This window comes from Hypanus sabinus, chromosome 4 (genome assembly GCF_030144855.1).
Source record: "Hypanus sabinus isolate sHypSab1 chromosome 4, sHypSab1.hap1, whole genome shotgun sequence".
In the NCBI taxonomy this organism is placed as follows: Eukaryota; Metazoa; Chordata; class Chondrichthyes; order Myliobatiformes; family Dasyatidae; genus Hypanus; species Hypanus sabinus.
The window spans coordinates 188,653,995-188,671,960 of record NC_082709.1 but is presented as its reverse complement, the minus strand read 5'-3'; the positions used below and the strand labels follow the sequence as shown (position 1 = coordinate 188,671,960).

The window sequence follows — 17,966 nt, the reverse complement described above, 5'->3', positions numbered from 1 at the left end:
AGAGAAGCTGTAGACAGGTGGTCACACCAGGGCCTGGGGAGACAGATAAGTGGGTAACAGTCAGGAGAACAAAGGGCAAGAGTCAGATTCTAGAGAGCACCCCTGTGGCTGACCCCTTTAACAGTAAGTACTCCTGTTTGAGTACTGTTTTGGGGGACAGCCTACCTGGGGGAAATGGCAGTGGCTGTGTCTCTGGCACAGAGTCTGGCCCTGTGGCTCAGAAGGGTAGGGAAGGGAAGAGGAAGACAGTAGTGATAGGAGACTCTATAGTTAGGGGGTCAGACAGGCGATTCTGTGGACACAGGAAAGAAACTCAGATGGTAGTTTGCCTCTCAGGTGCCAGGGTCCAGGATGCTTCGGATCGCGTCCAAGATATCCTGCGGTGGGAAGGTGAACAGCCAGAGGTCGTGGTACATATTGGTACCAGTGACATAGGTAGGAAAAGGGAAGAGGTCCTGAAAACAGACTACAGGGAGTCAGGAAGGAAGTTGAGAAGCAGGAATGCAAAGGTAGTAATCTCAGGATTACGGCCTGTGTCACGCAACAGTGAGAATAGGAATAGAATGAGGTGGAGGATAAATGCATGGCTGAGGGATTGGAGCAGGAGGCAGGGATTCGTATTTCTGGATCATTGGGACCTCTTTTGGGGCAGGTGTGACCTGTACAAGAAGTACGGGTTGCACTTGAATCCGAGGGGGGGACCAACTTCCTGGCAGGGAAGTTTGCTACTGGGGAGAGTTTAAACTAGAAAAGCTGGTGAGGGGTGGTGGGAACCGAACTGAAGAGATGGAGGAGCACGCTGATAGCTCACAAATAGAGAAAGCAGTGTGAGAGGGAGGATAGGCAGGTGATAGAGAAGGGACGCGCTCAGATCGATGTTTCTCATGTGTCTATTTTAATGCAAGGAGTATTATGAACAACGCAGATGAGCTTAGAACATGAATCAGTATTTGGAGCTATGATGTGGTGGCCATTACAGAGACCTGGATGGCTCAGGGGCAGGAATGGTTACTTAGAGTGCCAGGCTTTAGATGTTTCAGAAAGGACAGGGAGGGAGGCAAAAGAGGTGGGGGCATGGTACTGTTGATCAGAGATAGTGTCACGGCTGCAGAAAAGGAGGAAGTCATGGAGGGGTTGTCTACGGAGTCTCTGTGGGTGGAAGTTAGGAACAGGAAGGGGTCAATAACTCTACTGAGTGTTTTTTATATACCACCCAATAGTAACAGGGACATCAAGGAGCAGCTAGGGAGAGAGATTCTGGAAAGATGTGATAATAACAGGGTCATCGGAGTTTGAGATCTTAATTTCCCAAATATTGATTGGCATCTCCCTAGACCATCTCCCATTCCTGATTAAGGGTCTCGGCCCAAAACATTGGCTATTCTTTTCACACGGATGCTGCCTGACCTGCTCAGTTCTTCCAGCGTCGTGTACGTATTCTTTGATCCACAGCATCTGCAGTATTTTTGTGTCCCTAGACCAAAGGGTTTGGATGGGGTGGAGTTCGTTAGGTGTGTTCAGGAAGTTTTCCTGACACAATATATATATAAGCCTACAAGAGGAGAGGTATTTTATGAATACTTTGCTTCAGTATTCACTATGTAAAAGGACCTTGGCGATTGTATGGATGACTTACAGTGGACTGAAAAGCTTGAGCATGTAGATATTAAGAAAGAGGATGTGCTAGAGCTTTTGGAAAGCATCAAGTTGGATAAGTTACCAGGACCGGATGAGATGTACCCCAGGCTACTGTGGAGGTGAGGGAGGAGATTGCTGAGCCTCTGGCAATGATCTTTTTATCCGCAATGGGGTACGGGAGAGTTTCCAGAGGTTTGGAGGGTGGCAGATGCTGTTCCCTTATTCAAGAAAGTGCGTAGAGATAGCCCAGGAAGTAATTGACCAGTGAGTAATACTTCAGTGGTTGGTGAGTTGATGGAGAAGATCCTGAGAGGCAGAATTTATGAACATTTGGAGAGGCATAATATGATTAGGAATAGTCAGCATGGCTTTGTCAAAGGCGGGTCGTGTCTTACGAACCTGAGTGAATTTTTTGAGGATGTGACTAAAAACATTGATGAAGAAAGACCAGTAGATGTAGTGTATATGGATTTCAGCAAGGCATTTGATAAGGTATCCCCATGAAAGGCTTATTGAGAAAGTAAGGAGGCATGGGATCCAAGGGGACATTGCTTTGTGGCTTGCCCACAGAGGCAAAGTGTGGTTGTATATGAATCATGTTCTGCATGGAGGCCGGAGACCAGTGGAGTGCCTCAGGGATCTCTTCTGGAACTCCTACTCTTTGTGATTTTTACAAATGACCTGGATGAGGAAGTGGAGGGATGGGTTAGTAAATTTGCTGATGACACAAAGGTTGGGGGTGTTGTGGATAGTGTGGAGGGCTGTCAGAGGTTACAGTGAGACATTGATAGGATGCAAAACTGGGCTGAGAAGTGGTAGATGGAATTCAACCCAAGTAAGTGTGAGGTGGTTCATTTTGGTAGGTCAAATATGATGGCAGAATATAGTATTAATGGTAAGACTCTTGGCAGTGTGGAGGATCAGAGGGATCTTGGAGTCCATAGGACACTCAAAGCTGCTACACAAGTTGACTGTGTGGTTAAGAAGACGTATGGTGTATTGGCCTTTATCAACCATGGGATTGAGTTTAAGAGTTGAGAGGTAATATTATAGCTTTATAGGACCCTGGTCAGACCCCACTTGAAGAACTGTGCTCAGTTCTAGTCGCCTCATTACAGGAAGGATGTGGAAACAATAGAAAGGGTGCAGAGGAGATTTACAAAGGTGTTGACTGGATTGGGGAGCAGGCCTTATGAGAATAGGTTGAGTGAACTTGGCCTTTTCTCCTTGGAGCGACGGAGGATGAGAGGTGATCTGATAGAGGTGTATAAGATGATGAGAGGCTTTGATCGTGTGGATAGTCAGAGGCTTTTTCCCAGGGCTGAAATGGTTGCCACGAGAGGACACAGGTTTAAGGTGCTGCGGAGTAGGTACAGAGGAGATGTCAGGGGTAAGTTTTTTACTCAGAGAGTGGTGAGTGTGTTGAATGGGCAGCCGGCAACAATAGTGGAGGTGGATACGATAGGGTGTTTGAAAGGACTCCTGGATAGGTACATGGAGCTTAGAAAAATAGAGGGCTGTGAGTAACCCTCGGTAATTTCTAAAGTAAGAACATCTTCAGCACAGCACTGTGGGCTGAAGGGCCTGTATTGTGTTGTAGGTTTTCTATGTATCTAAGTGCACAAGATGGTGTTTCAAGGTAGCTCCGGTTTCCCTCGTGGAATATGTGCTCTGAATACAGTCTCAGCTGAAGGCAAGTCTGCCCCAGATGAGTCCAGTACAGTGGTATCGCTCAGCAGCCTGGAGGGAGCATGTTCCAGAGATACCACCCCAGCAGAGGACCCCTGTACCACAGGGCTATCCTCCAACTCTGAGGGAACATACTCTGCACATACGGCCTTTACCGGGGGTAAATCCTCCGGAGGTTCCTGATCCCCAGTCTCAGGGAACACGGCCCTCCGTCATTTCAGGAGGCACGCTGAGCTCCATTTCAGAGGCATCCTCAGCCTCCGGCACTTTTCATCCCTCCTCCGACTTCTCCAGGCTCTTGCTGGATTTTGGGAGCCACAGGACCCTCCAGGCTGGATTCGACAGCCACAGCCTGCTCCATTTCTAGAGGAGAAGCCTTCAGATGCCTTTTCACCTTCCTTCCTATCACCTGAACCTACCCCATGTTCCGACCTTACAGGTATGGCACCTCAGTCCACGGGACGGTATAGTAATGCCCCTCAAAATTAACCATAAGCAGACAATGCTGAAATGAGAATAGGTGCTTATAACCCCATGGGTGCCCTGGACCGTAGCGGGGTTATTTTCAAAAGCACCTCACCTAAAGAGCACAGATAGGGGAAGAGGGCCTTGTCAGGGATTTGGGGGTGGACCAGAGTGGATTAGCATCTGCACAGGGCCCAGCACAGGCTCCAACTGCATAAAAAACGTCCCCATCTTTAAGCTCTGACTCAGAACCAAAATCACACCCTGTGCTGACTTCAGATAAAACAGGTTTCCCGTTCAAAACCAACAACAATGCCCTCACGTCCTCCAACAGTCTCTGCCATGGCCTTTATGGTGGCATTCCTACCGGATGTCGCGGGGCAGAGCACTGTACAGCGTTCTTTCGAGTCAATGATTTGAACCGGTCAGTTGTAACTACTGGGCCAACAACTTGTATGTAGGAGTTTGGCGGAGCCACCCAGCCAGGATTCAAAAATTCAAACACTGCCGCTGGGAAATTAGAAAGTCTGCACCCAGCAGAACACCAGCAAACAGTCAAAATGAAACAGTTCAGAGCCGAGACAGGATGGGAGGGGAGAGGGAGTGGATAGACTGGGAGGAAAGCTGAGCACTGTCTGTGCAGCAGCTGCAAAGAGATGAAAACTTTTCCCCAGCCCATCCACTGCTCAGAAATCCAAAATCCTCTTCACCCAGTCGCCCTCCGATCAGTGGGGGGTTTCCATTGTTACAAACTAAATAAATTCATCCCATTACGCGGCAAAGTCAGACTCGAACTCTGCCAGCCACACTCACTGCTCAGCACTGAGGGACTCAGACAGTAAATCTTCACCAAAACAAATCCTTCCAGGCAAGCAAACTGCGTCGCTCTGCTGCCAAAGTGATAATCCACACTGTCAAAGTTATCTTTGGCAATTTTGCTGCAAATCTCCAACTTTAGGAGAGAGAGCTCCCACAGTCTGACCCTCCCTCAGTACCACCCCTCCCACAGTGACCCTCCCTCAGTACCGCCCCTCTCACAGTGTGACCCTCCCTCAGTACTGCCCCTCCCACAGTGTGACTCTCCCTCAGTACCACCCCTCCCACAGTGACCCTCCCTCAGTACCACCCCTCCCACAGTGTGACCATCCCTCAGAACCACCCCTCCCACAGCATGACCCTCCCTCGGTACCATCCCTCCCAGAGCGTGACTCTCCCTCGGGAACACCCCTCACACAGCGTGACCCTCCCTCAGTACCACTCCTCCCACAGTGTGACCCTTCCTCAGTACTGCCCCTCCCACAGTGTGACCCTCCCTCAGTACCACCCTTCCCACAGTGTGATCCTCCATCAGTACCACCCCTCCCACAGCGTGACCCTCCCTCATTAAAGACAAGGTTTAGCGTTATTTGTCAGATCTATATTGAAGCAGCAAAGCAGACAGTGAAATGGTGATAGTGACAGAGGCTGGGTGCTGAAAGCCACAGAGAACCCAGACAGGAAGCCGGGAACTCACCCGAGACCTGGAGCTGTTCTGCGTGTAGCTGCGCGGGTTGGATAGAGATGGTCAGAATAAAGAGGTGATGAATGGATCTAGGGAGAGTGATGGACAGATGGAGGAGGGGAGAGTGGGGATAGTGACAGAGACTGGGAGGTGATGGGTGGATCTGGGGAGGAGGGTGATGGACAGATGGAGGAGGGGAGAGTGGGAATAGTGACAGAGACTGGGAGGTGATGGGTGGATCTGGGGAGGAGGGTGATGGACAGATGGAGGAGGGGAGAGTGGGGATAGTGACAGAGACTGGGAGGTGATGAATGGATCTGGGGAGGAGGGTGATGGACAGATGGAGGAGGGGAGAGTGGGGATAGTGACAGAGACTGGGAGGTGATGGGTGGATCTGGGGAGGAGGGTGATGGACAGATGGAGGAGGGGAGAGTGGGGATAGTGACAGAGACTGGGAGATGATGGGTGGATCTGGGGAGGAGGGGAGAGTGGGGATAGTGACAGAGGCTGGGAGGTGATGGGTGGATCTGGGGAGGAGGGTGATGGACAGATGGAGGAGGGGAGAGTGGGAATAGTGACAGAGACTAGGAGGTGATGGGTGGATCTGGGGAGGAAGGTGATGGACAGATGGAGGAGGGGAGAGTGGGAATAGTGACAGAGACTGGGAGGTGATGGGTGGATCTGGGGAGGAGGGTGATGGACAGATGGAGGAGGGGAGAGTGGGGATAGTGACAGAGGCTGGGAGGTGATGGGTGGATCTGGGGAGGAGGGTGATGGACAGATGGAGGAGGGGAGAGTGGGAATAGTGACAGAGACTAGGAGGTGATGGGTGGATCTGGGGAGGAAGGTGATGGACAGATGGAGGAGGGGAGAGTGGGAATAGTGACAGAGACTGGGAGGTGATGGGTGGATCTGGGGAGGAGGGTGATGGACAGATGGAGGAGGGGAGAGTGGGGATAGTGACAGAGACTGGGAGGTGATGAATGGATCTGGGGAGGAGGGTGATGGACAGATGGAGGAGGGGAGAGTGGGGATAGTGACAGAGACTGGGAGGTGATGAATGGATCTGGGGAGGAGGGTGATGGACAGATGGAGGAGGGGAGAGTGGGAATAGTGACAGAGACTGGGAGGTGATGGGTGGATCTGGGGAGGAGGGTGATGGACAGATGGAGGAGGGGAGAGTGGGAATAGTGACACTGGGAGGTGATGGGTGGATCTGGGGAGGAGGGTGATGTACAGATGGAGGAGGGGAGAGTGGGGATAGTGACAGAGACTGGGAGGTGATGAATGGATCTGGGGAGGAGGGTGATGGACAGATGGAGGAGGGGAGAGTGGGGATAGTGACAGAGGCTGGGAGGTGATGGGTGGATCTGGGGAGGAGGGTGATGGACAGATGGAGGAGGGGAGAGTGGGAATAGTGACAGAGACTGGGAGGTGATGGGTGGATCTGGGGAGGAGGGTGATGGACAGATGGAGGAGGGGAGAGTGGGGATAGTGACAGAGACTGGGAGGTGATGGGTGGATCTGGGGAGGAGGGTGATGGACAGATGGAGGAGGGGAGAGTGGGGATAGTGACAGAGACTGGGAGGTGATGGGTGGATCTGGGGAGGAGGGTGATGGACAGATGGAGGAGGGGAGAATGGGGATAGTGACAGAGACTGGGAGATGATGGGTGGATCTGGGGAGGAGGGGAGAGTGGGGATAGTGACAGAGGCTGGGAGGTGATGGGTGGATCTGGGGAGGAGGGTGATGGACAGATGGAGGAGGGGAGAGTGGGAATAGTGACAGAGACTAGGAGGTGATGGGTGGATCTGGGGAGGAAGGTGATGGACAGATGGAGGAGGGGAGAGTGGGAATAGTGACAGAGACTGGGAGGTGATGGGTGGATCTGGGGAGGAGGGTGATGGACAGATGGAGGAGGGGAGAGTGGGAATAGTGACAGAGACTAGGAGGTGATGGGTGGATCTGGGGAGGAAGGTGATGGACAGATGGAGGAGGGGAGAGTGGGAATAGTGACAGAGACTGGGAGGTGATGGGTGGATCTGGGGAGGAGGGTGATGGACAGATGGAGGAGGGGAGAGTGGGGATAGTGACAGAGACTGGGAGGTGATGGGTGGATCTGGGGAGGAGGGTGATGGACAGATGGAGGAGGGGAGAGTGGGGATAGTGACAGAGACTGGGAGGTGATGAATGGATCTGGGGAGGAGGGTGATGGACAGATGGAGGAGGGGAGAGTGGGAATAGTGACAGAGACTGGGAGGTGATGGGTGGATCTGGGGAGGAGGGTGATGGACAGATGGAGGAGGGGAGAGTGGGAATAGTGACACTGGGAGGTGATGGGTGGATCTGGGGAGGAGGGTGATGTACAGATGGAGGAGGGGAGAGTGGGGATAGTGACAGAGACTGGGAGGTGATGAATGGATCTGGGGAGGAGGGTGATGGACAGATGGAGGAGGGGAGAGTGGGGATAGTGACAGAGGCTGGGAGGTGATGGGTGGATCTGGGGAGGAGGGTGATGGACAGATGGAGGAGGGGAGAGTGGGAATAGTGACAGAGACTGGGAGGTGATGGGTGGATCTGGGGAGGAGGGTGATGGACAGATGGAGGAGGGGAGAGTGGGGATAGTGACAGAGACTGGGAGGTGATGGGTGGATCTGGGGAGGAGGGTGATGGACAGATGGAGGAGGGGAGAGTGGGGATAGTGACAGAGACTGGGAGGTGATGGGTGGATCTGGGGAGGAGGGTGATGGACAGATGGAGGAGGGGAGAATGGGGATAGTGACAGAGACTGGGAGATGATGGGTGGATCTGGGGAGGAGGGGAGAGTGGGGATAGTGACAGAGGCTGGGAGGTGATGGGTGGATCTGGGGAGGAGGGTGATGGACAGATGGAGGAGGGGAGAGTGGGAATAGTGACAGAGACTAGGAGGTGATGGGTGGATCTGGGGAGGAAGGTGATGGACAGATGGAGGAGGGGAGAGTGGGAATAGTGACAGAGACTGGGAGGTGATGGGTGGATCTGGGGAGGAGGGTGATGGACAGATGGAGGAGGGGAGAGTGGGGATAGTGACAGAGACTGGGAGGTGATGGGTGGATCTGGGGAGGAGGGTGATGGACAGATGGAGGAGGGGAGAGTGGGGATAGTGACAGAGACTGGGAGGTGATGAATGGATCTGGGGAGGAGGGTGATGGACAGATGGAGGAGGGGAGAGTGGGAATAGTGACAGAGACTGGGAGGTGATGGGTGGATCTGGGGAGGAGGGTGATGGACAGATGGAGGAGGGGAGAGTGGGAATAGTGACACTGGGAGGTGATGGGTGGATCTGGGGAGGAGGGTGATGTACAGATGGAGGAGGGGAGAGTGGGGATAGTGACAGAGACTGGGAGGTGATGAATGGATCTGGGGAGGAGGGTGATGGACAGATGGAGGAGGGGAGAGTGGGGATAGTGACAGAGGCTGGGAGGTGATGGGTGGATCTGGGGAGGAGGGTGATGGACAGATGGAGGAGGGGAGAGTGGGAATAGTGACAGAGACTGGGAGGTGATGGGTGGATCTGGGGAGGAGGGTGATGGACAGATGGAGGAGGGGAGAGTGGGGATAGTGACAGAGACTGGGAGGTGATGGGTGGATCTGGGGAGGAGGGTGATGGACAGATGGAGGAGGGGAGAGTGGGGATAGTGACAGAGACTGGGAGGTGATGGGTGGATCTGGGGAGGAGGGTGATGGACAGATGGAGGAGGGGAGAATGGGGATAGTGACAGAGACTGGGAGATGATGGGTGGATCTGGGGAGGAGGGTGATGGACAGATGGAGGAGGGGAGAGTGGGGATAGTGACAGAGACTGGGAGGTGATGGGTGGATCTGGGGAGGAGGGTGATGGACAGATGGAGGAGGGGAGAGTGGGGATAGTGACAGAGACTGGGAGGTGATGGGTGGATCTGGGGAGGAGGGTGATGGACAGATGGAGGAGGGGAGAGTGGGAATAGTGACAGAGGCTGGGAGGTGATGGGTGGATCTGGGGAGGAGGGTGATGGACAGATGGAGGAGGGGAGAATGGGGATAGTGACAGAGACTGGGAGATGATGGGTGGATCTGGGGAGGAGGGTGATGGACAGATGGAGGAGGGGAGAGTGGGGATAGTGACAGAGACTGGGAGGTGATGGGTGGATCTGGGGAGGAGGGTGATGGACAGATGGAGGAGGGGAGAGTGGGAATAGTGACAGAGGCTGGGAGGTGATGGGTGGATCTGGGGAGGAGGGTGATGGACAGATGGAGGAGGGGAGAGTGGGAATAGTGACAGAGATTGGGAGGTGATGGGTGGATCTGGGGAGGAGGGTGATGGACAGATGGAGGAGGGGAGAGTGGGGATAGTGACAGAGACTGGGAGGTGATGGGTGGATCTGGGGAGGAGGGTGATGGACAGATGGAGGAGGGGAGAGTGGGGATAGTGACAGAGACTGGGAGGTGATGGGTGGATCTGGGGAGGAGGGTGATGGACAGATGGAGGAGGGGAGAGTGGGGATAGTGACAGAGACTGGGAGGTGATGGGTGGATCTGGGGAGGAGGGTGATGGACAGATGGAGGAGGGGAGAGTGGGGATAGTGACAGAGGCTGGGAGGTGATGGGTGGATCTGGGGAGGAGAGTGATGGACAGATGGAGGAGGGGAGAGTGGGGATAGTGACAGAGACTGGGAGGTGATGGGTGGATCTGGGGAGGAGGGTGATGGACAGATGGAGGAGGGGAGAGTGGGGATAGTGACAGAGGCTGGGAGGTGATGGGTGGATCTGGGGAGGAGGGTGATGGACAGATGGAGGAGGGGAGAGTGGGGATAGTGACAGAGACTGGGAGGTGATGGGTGGATCTGGGGAGGAGGGTGATGGACAGATGGAGGAGGGGAGAGTGGGGATAGTGACAGAGGCTGGGAGGTGATGGGTGGATCTGGGGAGGAGGGTGATGGACAGATGGAGGAGGGGAGAGTGGGGATAGTGACAGAGACTGGGAGATGATGGGTGGATCTGGGGAGGAGGGTGATGGACAGATGGAGGAGGGGAGAGTGGGGATAGTGACAGAGGCTGGGAGGTGATGGGTGGATCTGGGGAGGAGGGTGATGGACAGATGGAGGAGGGGAGAGTGGGGATAGTGACAGAGACTGGGAGGTGATGGGTGGATCTGGGGAGGAGGGTGATGGACAGATGGAGGAGGGGAGAGTGGGGATAGTGACAGAGACTGGGAGGTGATGGGTGGATCTGGGGAGGAGGGTGATGGACAGATGGAGGAGGGGAGAGTGGGGATAGTGACAGAGGCTGGGAGGTGATGGGTGGATCTGGGGAGGAGGGTGATGGACAGATGGAGGAGGGGAGAGTGGGGATAGTGACAGAGACTGGGAGGTGATGGGTGGATCTGGGGAGGAGGGTGATGGACAGATGGAGGAGGGGAGAGTGGGGATAGTGACAGAGGCTGGGAGGTGATGGGTGGATCTGGGGAGGAGGGTGATGGACAGATGGAGGAGGGGAGAGTGGGGATAGTGACAGAGACTGGGAGGTGATGGGTGGATCTGGGGAGGAGGGTGATGGACAGATGGAGGAGGGGAGAGTGGGGATAGTGACAGAGGCTGGGAGGTGATGGGTGGATCTGGGGAGGAGGGTGATGGACAGATGGAGGAGGGGAGAGTGGGGATAGTGACAGAGACTGGGAGATGATGGGTGGATCTGGGGAGGAGGGTGATGGACAGATGGAGGAGGGGAGAGTGGGGATAGTGACAGAGACTGGGAGGTGATGGGTGGATCTGGGGAGGAGAATTCAGAGGCAGTTGGAGGAGTCACAGTCTGGATTGATCCAGGTGACAGAGGGCTGCAGATGGTGGCATCTGATAGGAGAGGAAGGTGGAATATGTATCCAAGTGGGGAAGGTGGGGAAGACCAAATGGGAACAGTGGAGGAGTGGGCAGCAGTCGGCGACCCAGTGAGAGGAAAATATTGTGACACAATGATCTGTGATCTGGAAAACGCCATCTAGAAGGGGAAAGAAAGTTCAGCTACATTTGTTCAATGCATACCACTGTCTGTGAGAAGAGCTTGTATGACCTCGTGCCCCAGTTTCCTCCGGCTTCTCTGGTTTCCTCCCACATTCCATGCAAGTACGGATTCGGGTTAGAGAGTGTGGGCACTGTTAGCCTGGTGACACTTGTGGGCTACCTCCTGCACATCTTTGGACTGTATGTTTTGATGTGACAGATGAATCTAATCATTTAAGATAGATAACTTTAGCTTTAAATGAAACTTGAAAGGTACAGGGATAGCAACACACACAAAATACAGGAGGAACTCAACAGGTCAGGCAGCATCTATGGAAAAAAGAACAGTCAACGTTTTGGGCCGAGATCCTTCAGCAAGACTGCAGTACAGGGACAGGAAAGGTTCAGTGGGATTCGCGGCAAATGCGGGCAAATGTAACCATGGTAGTATTTATGCACCTCAGTAGTTAGCGGCTCGTGCCTTGCTATTACAGCTCAGGACATTGGTGTGCAGAGTTCAATGTCAGCACCATCTGTGAGGAGTTTGGGTATTGCCCCCGTGACCACATGGGTTTCCTCCAGGAGCTCCGGTTCCTCCCACAGTCCAAAGACATACTGGGTTAGAATGTTAATTATGGTAAATAGTCCTGTGATTAGGCGAGGGTTAAATAGGTAGGTTGCTGTTGACACGGCTTGGAGGACTAGGAGGGCCTGTACCCCAGAATAAGAAAACCATTATAATTTGTCCTTACTTGGATGGAAATCTTGGTGGGCAGGGACCAGTGGGCCGAAGGCCTGTTTCTGTGCTGTATGACTGCGTTGCCTTTGGGAAAGGACATGGCTAAATACCTGAAACATATCATTATTGCACTGTTTGCTCACCTGGGAGCTGGCACAACCCCAATGGGCTGAGTGGCCTCATGAGGAACAGCCAGGTCCTGCAGGGTGATTGCAGACGGAGCAGACTGGGAACGGCGTGCACTCCATCCCCAGCACTGCACAATGGAAGCACTGAAGGTGTTTCAACAGAACATTTCCATACCAAAAGAATATCATCAAAGCCACAGCTCTGAAAAGAGATGTACATTTTTAAACGGAGAGCCTTGTCAATATTGCAGAGCAGTTGAATTTAAGTGGTCTCCGTTGTGTCTCCAGCAACGATCATCAAAGATTAAATCTTCAATCACTTTAAATCTGCCTTTACCCATTACTCCAAGACATGGGAGCTGTTATAGATTCATCTCCAATCAGTTTTCCTGTAGTGCCGAATCCTGAACATTCTTTCATTTCCTTCCTGATCTTTCCTAGATTATTATTTAATCATTTCATCGAAACCATGACCAGAACTTCTGTTCTCCATTGCAAGTGACTTCAGTCTGTTGATTGATGTGAATTCTGTCTCCAGATTAAACTGTAGTCACATTCTGCTGAGGCTTGTTTCTTCTGGAGTTGGGAGCTACTTAGCGACCCCAAACCAGATATTGTCATAACAAACACTGGCTAGGTACAGAGTGAATCTCCCTCTACTCTGTCCTATCACACACTCTCAGGACAGGGACAGATAGATACAGAGTGAAGCTCCCTCTACTCTGTCCTATCACACACTCTCAGGACAGGGACAGTTAGATACAGAGTGAAACTCCCTCTACACTGTCCTATCACACACTCTCAGGGCAGGGACAGTCAGATACAGAGTGAAGCTCCCTCTACACTGTCCCATCACACACTCCCAGGACAGGGACAGATAGATACAGAGTGAAACTCCCTCTACACTGTCCTATCACACACTCCCAGGGCAGGGACAGTTAGATACAGAGTGAAACTCCCTCTACACTGTCCCATCACACACTCCCAGGGCAGGGACAGTTAGATACAGAGTGAAGCCCCCTCGACACGGTCCCATCACACACTCTCAGGACAGGGACAGATAGATACAGAGTGAAGCTCCCTCTACACTGTCCCATCACACACTCCCAGGACAGGGACAGATAGATACAGAGTGAAGCTCCCTCTACACTGTCCCATCACACACTCCCAGGCAGAGACAGTTAGATACAGAGTGAAGCTCCCTCGACACGGTCCCATCACACACTCTCAGGACAGGGACAGATAGATACAGAGTGAAGCTCCCTCTACACTGTCCCATCACACACTCCCAGGACAGGGACAGATAGATACAGAGTGAAGCTCCCTCTACACTGTCCCATCACACACTCCCAGGACAGGGACAGATAGATACAGAGTGAAGCTCCCTCTACACTGTCCCATCACACACTCCCAGGCAGAGACAGTCAGATACAGAGTGAAGCTCCCTCTACACTGTCCCATCACACACTCCCGGGACAGGGACAGTCAGATACAGAGTGAAACTCCCTCTACACTGTCCCATCACACACTCCCAGGACAGGGACAGTCAGATACAGAGTGAAGCTCCCTCTACACTGTCCAATCACACACTCCCAGGGCAGGGACAGTCAGATACAGAGTGAAGCTCCCTCTACACTGTCCCATCACACACTCCCAGGACAGGGTTTTATACACTCATCCTCACCCTCCTACTACCTCCAACTCAGCTCCACTGACCACCACCTCACCCACACCTCCATCCCCATTACCATTTTGTTTCCCCCTCCCTTCCTCCACCAATAGAACCCCACCCACAAGATCTCCAGACACCTACTCCTTCTTAAAATTATGAGTGGTATAGATTGGGTAAATGCAAGTGGACTTTTCCACTGAGGTTGGGTGAGCTCATGGGGTAAGGATGAAAGGTGACTATTTAAGGAGAACATGAGGGGGAACATCTTCACTCAGAGGGTGGTGAGAGTGTGGAATGAGCTGCCGGTGGAAGTGGCAGATGTGGGTTCAATTTCAGCTTTTAAGAGAAGTTTGCATCAGTACATGGATAGGAGGGTTATGGAGGGCTGTCATTTTGGTGCTGGCCCATATGACTAGGCAGAAGAGTTCAGTATGGACTAGATGGGCCAAATGTGCTGCAGTGCTCTATCCCTGTTCTGTGTCTGGAGTGGATATGTGGATCCGTGCTCAGTCTCTCTCAGCAGCAGGGAGATCACAGCCTCCCCTGAGCCAGTCACCGCTCCTGCCTCCTGCTCCAAGCGTGGAAATTATTTATAGGGTCTGTACTACAAACTGATGATGTCTGTTCAGGTCAATTTCCTTCATAATTTGCGCAAAGTGGAATCCTTATTAATCATTAATTTTTAAATTAATTTTCCGTAATTCAGGATGCACGTGTGGTGCTACTGACTGCCTCCTTTTCCCTTCCAGCTCTACGGGACCACCGGATCGAGCTCGTACGATCTTCCTGGCATGAACTCAGCATCAACATCAGTGACATCACGCTGTCAGACGAGGGCCAATACACGTGCTCTCTCTTCACCATGCCCGTCAAGACTGCCAAAGCCTTTCTCACGGTGCTGGGTGAGTGTCAGAGACAGGCAGAGGACCAGACCTCCACCCCTGCTCTCGCTCTCAGAATCAGGTTGATTATCACTGACTTATGAGGTGAAATGTGTTGTTTTGTGGCAGCAGTTCTGTGCAAAGACATAAATTATCATAAAGTACAGAATAAATAAAAAATGGGAAGAATGGTGTAGTTCATGGGTTCATGGACTGTTGGGCAGGGGAGAAATGACCTTGGGCTCCAATGCCTCCGCTCTGATGATAGCAATGAGAAGAGGGCATGCCCTGGTTTGTCTTTTTCTTAAACCCTCACCTTTTCTCACACCAATGACAGCCCCTTACCAGGTCCTCTGTCCCAGGCCAAAGGTTCAAAGCCCTGTGGCCTTCACTTTCATCAAATAACTACATAAGCAAAGATCCTTCCTCTCCCAGGGATGAGGCCTTTGGGGCTTTCTGTAGCTCTGGTTTTTACGAAAAGGGGTTGCTAGCCCCATGTCCGACCCTCCTCCTTTCACACTTCTGGGTGGTGGAGGTCCTTAACAATGGATGCTGCCTTCTTGTGGCATCTTCTCAAGAGGAGGAATTTCTTTAGCCAGAGATGGGTGAATCTGAGGGATTCGTTGCCATGGATAGCTGTGGAGGTCAAGTCTTCATGTATATTTAAGGCGGAGATTGATAGATTTTTGATTGGTCAGGGCATGAAGGGATATGGGGAGAAGGCAGGACATTGGAGCCAAGAGGAAAATTGGATCAGCCATGGTGAAATAATGGAACAGGCTCAATGGGCCAAATGGCCTAATTCTGCTCCTGTGTCTTCTTGTCTGATGGCCTTATGGTGTTTTGAAGATGCCCTCAGCGTTGGGGAGGCTAGTGCCCATGATGGAGCTTCATCTTTGCATGTGTCATGTGTGGATGTCCTGCTATGCACACCTATGCTATTGAAAATATCAGCCTCAGGTTAGTTATCACTGACGTACCTTATGAAATTTCTCATTCTGCGGCAGCAGTACAGTGATGTCTGCTGCTTATGAGGCACCACCTCCTGAAGATGGTGGAGAGGGTTGTGCCCACGGTGGAGCAGGCTGAGTGCATCCTCTTGCGATCCTGCGCATTGGAGCCTCCTTACCAGATGGTGATGCAACCCGTCAGAATGGTCTCCATCTACAGGAATCTTCTCAATATAGCTGTGGTCATGCCTTCTTCGAGACTGCATCAATATCTTGGGCCCAGGATAGATTATCACAGACCCTTCAATGAAGACTGGTGTGTGTTTTCTCGACTTCCCATAAATCAACTCCTAGGTTTTGCTGGCACTGAGTGTAAGGTTGTCATTGTGACACCACTCAACCGGCCGATCCATCTGACTCCTGCCCACTGCCTCAGCTTGGTATCACCAGTGTGGGTTCCACATTCCAGCATGTGCCTCTCTCCACATTCCCCTTCAGAGAGCAGAACGGGATATTCAGCCCCATATCTCTGCACTGACTATGATGCCGCAGATTAGAAGAGTCAGGAAGTCATATTGCAATTGTATAAAAATTTGGTGAGGCCACACTTCAAGCTCAAGTTGTCATTTGACCATGTACATGTATACTAACAAACAAGGCAGCTGGACCAAGATACAGAGCACAGTACATATAACTCACCCACATTAAGTAATATTACTGCAAATACTTACATAAATAATAAATTCACTTGGAGTATAGTGCACGATTCTGGTCAGCCTGTTACAGGCACAATGCAGAGCACTTTAATGTGGCCCAGCCATATCTTGATTTCCTATGTTGGGATTTATCCGATAGCCTCCAGAGTGAGACAGCTGCTTGGATTGGCTCCTGGTGAGTGTAATTCACTTTGGCCTTGATTGGAGGATGGCACTGAACAAATGCAAACAAATTAACAGTGACATTGGATTGATGCAGGGATATGGGAAATGTAATTATCCGTTGGGAATTGCAAACATGGTACACAGAAGGAAGGCTCTTTATTAAAAGGAGACAATTTGAAAAATAAAATTATTTTACAAGTTCTGTGAATGTAGAGACAAATTAATCTCCTTAATTACTTCAATTTCCCATTCCCCATGAATGAGTGTTTAACCAATTAGTGCTGTGAGAGGTGGTAGCAGTGTATGGTGAACACAGGCAGGGGCAGACAGGCCATCAGTCACTGGTCAGCAGGTCATCCACCATCACTATCTGTAGCTGGGCTCTCACAGTGCTGACCTGTAGCAGTGAGGGTTCACTCAGACATCACCTTGCTATGGCCACTGGCTTCACCTGTAACTGAGTCTCTCTGTCTCCCTATTTCTCTATATATCTCTCTCACACATACACACCCCCACCCTGCGGACTGAACCATAATAAATGCACCCTGATCTTAGGGAGAGCAAGAGAAACCTGCTTCCTCTGCTGGTGTGGAAGTGCTGCCTTCTGGAACAGTGTTGTCGAATCGCAGAATTACACAGCTGGGAAGCATTCCCTTTGGCCCATTCTGTCCATACCAACCACAACGATGGTCTACAGTAATCCCACCTGCCCACATACCTCTCAGCCTTTCCTCTTCAAGTTCCTGTCCCAGTGCTTCATCATGGTGTAGATGTACCTGGCATACCACCTCCTCTGGCAGCTCATTCCCAATACTCTGTGTGGGGTAAAGACTGCCCCTCAGATCTCCTCTCACATTAAACCAACACCCAGCGCCGATGGATAGTGGGGTCTCAAAAGAGCTCTGTGTCTCTGTAAATTCCCCACTCAGCCTCCCATGCTCATGAGAGCAACCCGAGCCAATCCAATCTCTTCTTAGAACTACAACTTTCCATTCCAGGAAAGACCCTGGTGAATTTCCTCTGCACCTTCTCAATTGTCACCATATCTGTTTCCAGTGTGGTGACCAGAACTCCACACACATTCTCAGTGGCCACTTTGTCAGGTACAGAGGTAGAGTGGCCACCGAGTGTGGCATGACCGATGATTTGCTCAAAGAAAGATTAGCTTTATTATTACATAGAAACATACAGCTGTAACATAATATCCCATGTTAGCAAAACATGCTGACAGGGACTTTGAAAATGGCATTGCGACTGGGACGAGTCACTTGGGATTGATGAAAAGGAAGCTTGTTTGAATTTGGAATTGGCAGAATGGATGAGAGAGAAACAGTTGTTGAGGTATATTTGGACCAACAGATTGCTTTGATATGACACACACAGATCACAGGATCATAAACACATGAGA

The 17,966-nt window shown here is 51.7% G+C and overlaps 1 protein-coding gene across 1 annotated transcript in view; it reads left to right on the top strand.

Moving 5' to 3' along the window:
* LOC132393583 (cell adhesion molecule 2-like) overlaps nt 1-17,966 on the top strand; it is a 225,939-nt gene that overhangs the window by 31,784 nt on the left and 176,189 nt on the right. Inside the window, exon 3 of the mRNA XM_059969022.1 lies at nt 14,596-14,748. Within this exon, the coding sequence (XP_059825005.1) occupies nt 14,596-14,748 (153 nt within the window). The remainder of the gene's footprint in view (nt 1-14,595; nt 14,749-17,966) is intronic.